This window comes from Cupressus sempervirens, chromosome 1 (assembly GCF_028749045.1).
Source record: "Cupressus sempervirens isolate cs-2001-9-10 chromosome 1, ASM2874904v1, whole genome shotgun sequence".
NCBI lineage: Eukaryota > Viridiplantae > Streptophyta > Pinopsida > Cupressales > Cupressaceae > Cupressus > Cupressus sempervirens.
Window position 1 is genome coordinate 580312476 of NC_143118.1, and position 10740 is coordinate 580323215.

The window sequence follows — 10740 nt, forward strand, 5'->3', positions numbered from 1 at the left end:
GACTCAAATATTATTAAATGATGAAAAAATACACAATGACCAAAAATATCAGAGTACAACATTGAAAGGTTGAATTCGAGCGGAGGTGCTAACTCCACATTCATTTAAACCATTCACAAATTTGATGGTTGCAACTATTGTTCATAAGAATGAAAAATTAAGTGGAAGGGTTAAAAATGCCCAAAATAATTTTAAAACTCATTTTTTTTGGGCTCTAGGGTTAGTAGGCTTTGGCCCCCAAATATTTGGTAATGGGTGTCATTACCCACCTAAAAATAGGTTCTAAGGTCTTTAGTAGTGAATGCTTTTAATGAGATGTGATGAATAAGTTTAATGTGATGTTAAATTATTTAGGGAAGGTATTGAATGATTTAATGACTACTAAAGTGTGGTTAGCCTATCCATAGTCATTTTGATTTATAATATGATTACTTATTTTATTTAAGTATTTTTTTATATTTTATAATTAGATGATTTGTAGTTTTTTGACACTTTCTCCTGAGTGATTTTGGGAAGGTGTTGAATGATCTAATAAAAATCCCATTGTAGCACTAAAGTGTGGTCAATGATAGTCGTCCGACAATGGATTTATTTTATGATTATATGTTTATTTGTTTAAAATAAGTTTTTTTGTGTTTTATAATTAGAGGATTTGTGTTTGTTAGTTTTTTGGGGCCTTTTTGGTCAACCATGTAGAGAAGGCGTTGAATGGTTTAATGAAAATCCCACTGTAACACTGAAGTGCATCAATGGTAGCCAATTCGTTTTATAATTATATGTTTATTTATTTTATATAAGTCTTTTTGTGTTTTATAATTAGAAAATTTGTATTATTATTTTACTTTTAGATGAATGATTAATAAAAGAAAAAGATAGTATGTTTTAGATAAAACTTTAGAAAGACCACTTTTTGACCTTTCAACAAATATTGAGAAACCAAGAAAATATTTTTAAAAGTTTAACTTACACATGACAACCCAAAAAAATATTAAAACTTATCTACAATTACACGAAGTTAAGAATGTATGAACTAGAATGTAAGACTAGTGGTGGTGTGTCCTAACTCACTCTGAAGTTAGACAAGAAAACACTTCTCTGTATCCTTTCTTTTATAAAAAAAAACACGGTATATTAACTTTGTCATTTCACATTTTACTTCAATGAGATCCAGATGGCATGAAAACATGTTATGCCATATTTTTGGTTGTGAATTACAAGAATATCAGTAAATATATGGGCCATAGAAATGTTATGCGTAATTATGAGCATAAATTTAAAATGAAAGAGAATTCCGTTTCCAACCGTTGACCAAATAATTATCACACAATTGAGGCATGAAACATTTATTTTGACATCTCAGAGTTGTCAGTCTCATTGGATCTGTACTGAATCAACTGCTAACCTTTGAAAAAGTCAGATCCCACAATTGTCACCAAAAGCGAATTGAATTTCTTATTTCAAAATCCAACAATCAGACCGTTGCTTCCACGCGCTCCAACGGAAAGAATACAATAAATATCACTATCGACGCCATGATATCCTCTTATTAAATATAATAATAAAAAAATAAACCGTCACTAACCAAAAATGCTCATAATCATTCTCATCATCTGCGGCTTTCCTTCAGTTGAGAAGAGGCTAAAGAACTGAGCTGCCTCTGTATTAAACTACTACTAACCGCCATCTGAAGTTCCGATTCAGCGGACCACCATTGCTGCAAACTGTGCGCCTCCAGAAACTTCCTCGGCCCTTTCGACATAACATAAAGCTTCGCAACCACGCTTTTCATCTCCTGCTTTCCCCCAACCAACTTACCGTCATTCTCTTTGTTCGATTCATCATTATAATAACAACATATGTAATCACTGTCATTAACATAAAGATGCGGAACCCATTTCCGGAGCTCCTCACAAACAATGGAAGAAACATCCTCGTCTTTTTCAGCAGGATCCTCGCTCTTTTTCTTGGGTAAAATGGCGCGGGCCATGTCAACGGCTCCTTTCCACAGAATCTCCATTTTTTCTCCTAAGCTTCTGAGCCCCATGGCCAAAGAAAATGATGGCGGATTGAAAAGATGGGCTTCAACATAAATCGCTTCTTCCGCCAAAGCCTTCCCTACCTGCAAACAAAGGAAACATATAAGGAACCTTTATGCCATCTTTCCTATCACAATAAATACACAGTTCCAATAAAATCTGATGTAATGTGAAACTGAACATTCAGAAAGATAACCAAGTCTCAAGAAAAAAACACTACAAATCAAAGCCTATAACAAGTCCTTTTACATACAGCTTTAAATATCAACTGTCTCAAGTATGATATGTTCAATAAAGCCCCAGACATGAAACAATAACAACACTCGAACCTGTTTACAAATCAAAACCTCTAATTTACACCATTAAATGCAAACTGTGTCAAATATGATGTCTTTCATAAAACCCCAAACAAGACTAACAACATCCATACTGATTCAATCTCTTGAACAAAGATTAACCCTGACAAAGAAACAATAACCACCAGCTAAAACTTGTAAGCAAATCAAAACCTCTAAAATGCCAACTGTATAAGTATGGTCTCTTTCATAAAGCCACAAACAACAACAATAACAACATCCAGACTGATTCAGTCTCTTGAATAACAACACTCAAGCTTGTTTGCAAATCAAAACCTCTAAGATGCCCTGCCCTTCTTTGTACACCTTTAAATGCAAACTGTGTGAGATATGATCTCTTTGATAAAACCCCCAAACAACAATAACAACATCCAGAATGATTCAGTGTCTTGAATAACAACACTCAAGCTTATTCGTAAATCCAAACCTCTAACATGCCCTTCTATATACACCTTAAAATGAAAACTGTATCAGATATGATTTCTTTGATAAAACCCCAAACAACAGCAGTAACATCCAGACTGATTCAGTCTCTTGAACCAAATTAATCCCTAATGAGAAACAATAACAACATCAAACTTGTTTCGAAATTTAAACCTTTAACATGCCCTTCTATATACACCTTTAAATGACAACTGTGTCAAATATGATCTCTTTCATGGAACCCCAAACAGCATTAATAACATTCAGATCGATTCAGTCTCTTGAACCAAATTAATCCCAAACAGTAAACAATAACAATACTGAAACTTGTTTACAATCAAAACCTCTAACATGCCCTTCTATACAATCAAAACCTCTAACATGCCCTTCTATATACACCTTTAAATTTCAAGAGTGTCTAAGTATGATCTCTTTCATAAACCCCAAATAACAACAATAACAACATCCAGACTGATTCAGCCTCTTGAACCATATTAACTCCAAACAAGAACACTCAAAACTCTTTGCAAATCAAAACCTCTAATACGCCCTTCCATATACACCTTTAAATACCAACTTTGCCAGATATGATCTCTTTCAGTCTCTTGAACCAAATTCACATATATCATATGATCAACATAAATGTAAACCTCTCATAACCAATAACCAAGAAGATTAAACCAATATCATTCCTCATCTAAGAAATATGCATAACAAACCATCTCCTACCTGCAAAACAAGCCCTGCCCCCAAAGAATGCCCTGTCATACAGACGTTGGCGCTCCCGTGCCTGGCAACTGCGCTTTTAACGACCTCCAGAGTTTTTTTGAATCGGCAAGAGCCACGTAAATTTTCTGTGGTTAGAATTCTGAGGTCATCTTCGATGTCTCTACGCATTGTTGGCCTTCGTAGGAGCGTTCCGCGGAGGGCCAGGACTGCTCGTGGCGCTTTCCGTGGTCTCATGAGAATCAGATCTGAGAACGCTGCCGAACGGTCCCATTCGAAAATGGCTCCAAACACAGATCCGTCTCTCTTGTCCACCAGTACTTCTACCAGTTTGTATTTAAAGGGCTCCCACCATTTTGGAGCCAGGGCGGCTTCTCCTTCTCGTTTTTCTTGCCTGTCCAGTTCCACCAGGTACACTGCCTGAATGAAGCACGCCATTACTGTTCTCTTGTACTTCTCATCCCTCCTGAAATAATAGAGACAGTGAATCAGAATCTCAATTTGCTTAGGGCGGGGCTGTTTCAAGAAAATTTGAGAGAGGAAAATGTAAAAGGGAAATCTTCTCGAAAAATAATCTATACCTTAAACTTGAAATGGGAAATTTTCTGAAAAGGGGAAAATGGAAGGGTGAGTATCTTGAAAAATGATCTACACGCTCCAATTTGAAGATGGCTGAAAACTAATTTGAAGTACCGGATAGAGTTGGTTATGGCTGAAATGTCAATTTGCTTAGGGCTGCTTTAAGAATATCTGAAAATGGAAAATCTCCTGGAAATGAGAAATTTTACGAAACGGGAAAATATGAACGAGGAAATCTTAATGAAAAATAATCTCCACTTCCATTTGAAATAGGTAAATCCTCTGAAAAGGGGAAAATGAAAGGGGAAAGCTTCAAGAAAAATGATCTACGCATTCAAATTTGAAATGGATATCTTCTGTAATTAAGAAATGTGATGGACTTCGTTATTTTTCAAGAAAACGGCTGAAAAATAATTTGCTGTACTAGCTAGAGTTCGTGGCCGAAATCTCAATTTAATCAGAGCTGCTTCGAGAAGATCTGAAAATGGAAAAACTCCTAAAATTGAGAAATCTTCTGAAACAGGAAATATGAAAGGGGAGATCTGTTGGCAGGAGTAATTTCTCCCACCGTCCACAGCCGTAGAACAGTCCACTGTCCAGCCCAACTCAGCCGTCCATCCATCGTCCACAATAAATTGTAGACAATGAGCCGTCTCAGCCCACAAAATAACAGTCCATATTTAGTTCCATAATTAATATATTATAACATGTGTTAAAAGTATTTTGTATTCGAGAAAGTTCTCAAACCTCTATAAATAGAGGCATTATGTAAAGATTTACATTTGAAATGGGAAAATCTTCCGAGGGGAAAATGAAAGGGAAAATCTTCTTGAAAAATGATATACACGCTCAAATTTGAGATGCAAAATCTTCTGTAAAGAGGAAATTTGATGGACGCTGTTACCTTTCTAGAAGATAGCCTGAAATTAAAATTTGCAGTACTAGCTAGAGTTCATTATTGCTGAAATCTCAATTTGCTCAGGGCTACTTCAAGAAGGTCTGAAATTGGAAAATCTCTTGAAAATGATAAATCTCCTAAAGCGGGAAACATGAAGGGAAAAATCTTCTTGAAAAATAAGATATACTTAATTTGAAATAGTAAATCTTTTGTAAAGGGAAAATGCAGATGATAAATAAGACTAATTTTCAGTACCAGCTAGAGTTGATTATGTCTCTCCATGATGGCTTCGATAAATTTCGAGGGCCCGAGACCTGGAAATCGTCCGGATGCCCGCCATTAGTGGACTTCTCTTCTGAATCCTTGATCTCACTGGCCATATTTTTTCTTTCGGCCTATGCATTACAGTGACGACCCGAAATTCAGCGGGGAGCGAGAAAGAGAGATCTTCAAGAAAGAAGGCGCTTCGTGTTATATCGAATGCTGATTATGGAATTTCTGTGCATCGAATGAGGATCTGCTTTGGCATATATCCGTTGAGCCATCATGGTTAAACTTAATCATCTTGCTAATAAATCTAGGCGCTGGTTTCGATGCTGTGTTAGGGAATCGAATTAATTTTGGACTTTAGAACAACGGGCGATAAGAATTAGGTAAGGGAGGTCCAAAGATTCTACGCACGATCGTGCATGGGAATAATTACGCCAAGAATAACTTTTAAAATCCACGTTGATTGTCTAACACCAAGGTATAAATACTTTATACATTATATTTTTTAATCTATTTGTGCACACATTTTTATATATTTATGTGTATTGTATTTATAATTATATATTTATTCTAATCATGTATATGTTATTTCTATTTTTTCTATATTTTAACACATCTTTATCTATTTTAACTTAATTGTTTCAATTCATCATATTTATACATTAAGTCTTCTTTTTTTGGATACATATTCGAACATGTTGTCATACACTGGTTTCTAAATTTCACAATTGTAACATAAATTTAGATAATTCCCTCACATTTGATTAGATGTTGTAAGACAACTAAATACATATTTGATGATGTCATGATTTTTGTTTGTAATTTTAAACTCATTCATTTGAATCTCACTTCAACATATCTCTCTAACTCTTTCACAAATTTTTCATTTTGGAAACATTGTAGTAAATACAACATTAGAAGAACTCTTCAGTTTAGTGCACAAAATTGAAACTAAACATACACTTGGTAGGATAAATGTTTGTTATTTATTCCTATGCATATTTTCATACATTTATTTGTATTTTATTTAAGTCTAAACATTGTTTCTAAAATATATGTTAGTTATATTCATAATGGGGTGCCCTTTATGATTAGGGTGTTGACCTTATGGCAAGACATATTGTCAATTAGTGATAAAACACTTGTAAGAATTTGCCTTAGGGTAGAATTCACTCAAGACCAAGGAACTCAAACACAAGCACAACAGTAGACCAAAGAGAGTATGATCAAAATGATGATATATTCATTTAATATTCCATCTGAAAGTACACTAGGAGTGCCTATATATAAAGGCCTCTAGAGAGCTTCTAGAATGTATCGAAGTCAACAACATGATAAGTCATACAACTAGGCACATGTCCACCAGATATGGGTTATCCTTCATTAAACATGGGAGTAAGTGCGATGATGAGAGGATAAGCCTACAATGGTGTAGCACACAAATTTATGTTATAGACAACATGTGCTAAAATGGGAGTGTGAATAACTGTGTTGTCTACATGACAACTCAGTGAATGATGCAAACTCCAGTTTTGTAGACACCATGTGTTGAATTAGAGTTGCGTACTTCTGTGTTGTCACAATTCATGAGAGTACACAAACTCCTTAGTGTCTCACCTAAATAAATAATAAAATAATGCAATATAATAAAATAATACAATATAATAAAACAATGCATTAACCTAATTAAACTTAAGTAAAGTGTAAATAGTAAATACTTATTTACACCAACAACACTTAAGTCATCCAAGAAGGTTGGTTAATATTGCAACCAAGCTTTCCATCAGACAACATGTTTCAGTGTAGCACGAGCAAATCAAGGATATCCAATGTAAATCGAGCTCTACCATATGAACCAAGTTCATAGTATAAACTAAGTGATTAGTGTTACCAGTTAGAATCAGGTTCTTTATGTGAACCAAGTTCATAGTACTCCTTGAGTTCTCAGTATGAACCGAGCTACCAGTGTTGAAAATAATTGGTTAATTGTGTATTGTCTTTGATGTTACACAAAATGTCATATCTTTACTAGTGAGTGTATGTCGAGCTCACCCAGGCATTGAAGACAGTTTCCTATATCTACCTCGCATTCCAGAGTTTGCCAAGTTCATAAGATAGTGTCTACTGAGCTCACTCAGGAAACAAAGGAAAGTGTGAAGAAGTTGAGTGTTAATCGAGCTCACTTGATTAATGAAAGAAAAGTTGGATGGAACTAGTCTTAACTGAGCTCACTCAATTATCGAAGGAACTTTGTGAAAATGCAGTGTTAATCGAGTTCACTCGGTTAACATAGGACAATCGTTTCTGAGTTAATGTAGATACCGAGCAAGGTTGGCTAACAAAGGATTTTCTTGTTTTGCCATATTGAGTTCAATAGTTTTGCTTGTTGGTTCTAGCCAACTGAGAAGATGAATATTAAGTATTCTAAGTTGTATTCAAGTCGACTTGACAATGTGTATGATAAAAATATAAGGTCAAGTTGAAGAGTGAATGTGTGCAAGTGAATTTAAAAGATTTGATGATGCTTAGAGGAAATGAATTAGAAGGATGAAGAATATCCTTATGGAGCTGCAAAAATACATTCAATTAGAAAGGATCAAGTGTACAAGCCAGAATTGAGATTTGTAATCAACAATTTAGTTGTATTATAAATTAGGTTATCTCATTGTTACTTTCTAACCATTGTAGCAGTGATCTAAATCTCTTAACAAAGTTGGCTTAACAGCTATTTGTAAATCCACTAACAAGGTGGCATTTCTAGATTGAAGTGTCTGAAGACCTCTAACAAGGCCACTCTTAACAAGGTGATTAAATTCCCTAGTAAGGTCACACCTAACAATGTGTTTTGTAACCTTTAACAGGGTTGGCTCCTAATAGGGTTCACTTCAGAAGAGTAAAAATTAGTAACTAGTTGCAATTGGTAGTTTTTTTCCAAATTGGGTTTCCATGTTAAATCTTGGTGTCACTTGTGTTCATGTTATTTCTTTTATGTGTATGCAACTAAGTTAAGTTAGGTTAATCATAGATAATATCTTAAGATTTGCATGTTAAGAATATTTCGAGCTACAGTTGTTATTGCATTGCTTGTCAAGTTAAAACATTTACTAGTGTAAACTGAGTGCCTATGTGTTTATTGAGCATTGGTATTTTTAGTGAAGTTTATGTTATATACTAACATCAAATGGATCTGGGATTTATTTTAGTGGCAATTGATTCAACCCTCCCCTCTTAATTACTCCTCTTATATATCCAACAATTGGTATCAGAGCTCCTTGGTACTTGCAGAGAAAGGTTCCAAGGACCTAAGCTAAAGATCAAGATGTCTTACAAGAGAGAGATACCCAAGCTGAAAAAAGATAACTTCCAGGCATGGCAATAACTTATGAAGTTTCATTTGGCAACCATCAGGATTCAAGTTTGAAATATTTGGAAAATGTTTACAAAGCTCCTCCTTGAACATTAACTATAGAAGAGATTGTTGAAAGGAAAAATCATAATATCATGATGATTGGGGTGATCCCACAATAATGGGTTCCACTTTTTGACCAATTTTGACACTGAAATCAATATTTTTGCAACAAACGTCACGTTCAAGTGACTATATCTCCAAAACTATAAATAATTTCAAGATGACATAAACTAGTGATTTTGAATACTTTGTTCCTATTTTGTAACTCTATTTTTTAATCTAAAAAAAAAAATATTTATGTCAATCTTTTTTATCTCCTCTGAAAAGTGGTACACAATAAAATTCAATATTTTAAAGAGTGACAGTCCATTTGACACACATAACCTTTTTTCTACAAATGATAATGAAGTAATTATTTTGGCATTGGATTTGTAACATCAATATCCAGTGTCTGCATTTGGTTTGATTTATTTTTGTTGAATATTGTATAGTTTATGAAGTTTTGAAGTGACATGAACCGTAATTCAGACATACGTTCCATTTGACACAAATAATTTGAAGTCAATTTATCATAAACCATTTTTTTTTTTTTTGAATAGAAAGGTATCTCAATAAGCCAGTGCCTCCATATTTTTCAAAAAAAATTTGACCTAATTTACTAATTTTCCCGAGGTGTCAAAGTCAATTGATATTCAATCAGTAATGAACCTATAATGAGTTAAACTCATATTTGAAAGTCTTAATGATTAAATTATGTATTAAAATTATAGTCGTTGGAAAGCTTGCTCCGAGCAGCACATTTTGACATTTTTTATTTTACAGTAGGAGATCATTCTCCTGCAATTATGGCAGTCAAAAGAGCAAAAAAAAAAAGAAAAGAAAAAAAGGTTGAATTTTTTGTGATTTTGCATGTTCGCGCGAACATGGCGTTCGTGCGAACACGTTTACCATGTTCGTGCGAACATGCAAATCATGTTTGTGCGAACATATTTATCACAGATGTTCGCGCAAAATGATTGAAAAAAAAGTTCACGCGAACATATGGTAAACTCAATTTCTTATTTTGCAATTTTTTTCATTTTTGTTCGTCCCACTAAAGTGGAACCCATTATTGTGGGTTCACCCATTGACATTGCATCAACTCTTAATTATGTCGAGTTTGATGAGGTCAAAGGATGTGCTACTACTCATGCCATGTGGACCAAATTGAAGGATATCTATGGAGGTGATGATAACATAAAAAGAGCCAAGGCAAAAGATTGAGAGGCCCGTTTGATCAGATGAAAATGATAGAGGATAAAAACATTGTAAAATATGTTGAAAGAATCAAAGCCAATGTTAGGGCTATCAAAACCTCTAGAGGAACAATTGAAGATGTAACAGTGGTAAGAAAGGTACTCAAAACCTTTCTTCCTATCTATGCAATCAGAGTGTCTGCTACTCAAAAGATGAGATGTGACCCAAATAACAAGATAACTTTGGATGCTCTAGTTGGAAGATTGACTACATTTGAACTAGATAACTATGATAATTATACCCCTAGTTCTAGCAATCTTGATTCTGCATTTGAAGCCAAGGTATCACTCCAGAAGAAAGCTAAAATGTCTAAAAGAAAACAATCTGAAAGTGAAGAGGAAGACAATTTTGATAGTGATCTTGAAATCATTGAAGCATTACTTGCAAGAAGGTATCCCATAGGCAAAGGAAAGTACAAAGATATTCCTTTAATATGTTTCTCATGTGAAGAAGTTGGACACATTGTTACAAGATGTCCAAACAGAGAAGATAAAGATGAAAAGAAGCACAAAAAGTACAAAGGCAAGAAGGATTTCAAGAACTTCAAGGACTATAAGGACAAAGGCAAGAAACCTTATTTAATGGAAAAAGATTCAAATAGTAGTGAAGATGATGAAATGGTTTATATTGCTATAAATGATGAATATGATGATGAAGGAGATAAAATGACACTTATCTCTCATGTTAGAAAAAATGATACATGGATTATTGATAGTGGTTGCTCACATCATATGACTGGTGAAAAAA

General features: G+C 34.2%; 1 protein-coding gene across 2 annotated transcripts; it reads right to left on the bottom strand.

The window, feature by feature from the left end:
• Positions 1 to 1272: 1272 nt before the first annotated feature.
• LOC149578748 (alpha/beta-Hydrolases superfamily protein) lies at positions 1273 to 5613 on the bottom strand. 2 transcript variants are annotated; one of them, XM_089831279.1, is made up of 4 exons: positions 5274 to 5411; positions 4123 to 4291; positions 3545 to 4007; positions 1273 to 2119 (listed from the first exon to the last, which is right to left on the bottom strand). In XM_089831279.1, exons 3-4 carry the CDS (start codon positions 3977 to 3979, stop codon positions 1607 to 1609), a joined length of 948 nt encoding a protein of 315 aa, XP_089687405.1. In that variant the 5' UTR covers positions 3980 to 4007; positions 4123 to 4291; positions 5274 to 5411; the 3' UTR covers positions 1273 to 1606. The 2 variants fall into 2 exon arrangements, with proteins under 2 accessions (XP_089687405.1, XP_089687402.1); XM_089831276.1 differs by lacking the exon at positions 4123 to 4291 and having other exon boundaries at positions 5274 to 5613.
• Positions 5614 to 10740: the final 5127 nt, after the last annotated feature.

What these genes read in the sequence shown, in the direction of transcription:
- LOC149578748 (XM_089831276.1), bottom strand. Translation starts at nt 5,398, where the DNA reads ATGGCCAGTGAGATCAAGGATTCAGAAGAGAAGTCCACTAATGGCGGG. An exon ending in GACATAATCAACTCTAGCTG is followed by an intron (nt 4,008 to 5,273) that starts GTACTGAAAATT and finishes CTATTATTTCAG; the next exon opens with GAGGGATGAGAAGTACAAGA. An exon ending in GGGCAGGGCTTGTTTTGCAG is followed by an intron (nt 2,120 to 3,544) that starts GTAGGAGATGGT and finishes CTTTGTTTGCAG; the next exon opens with GTAGGGAAGGCTTTGGCGGA.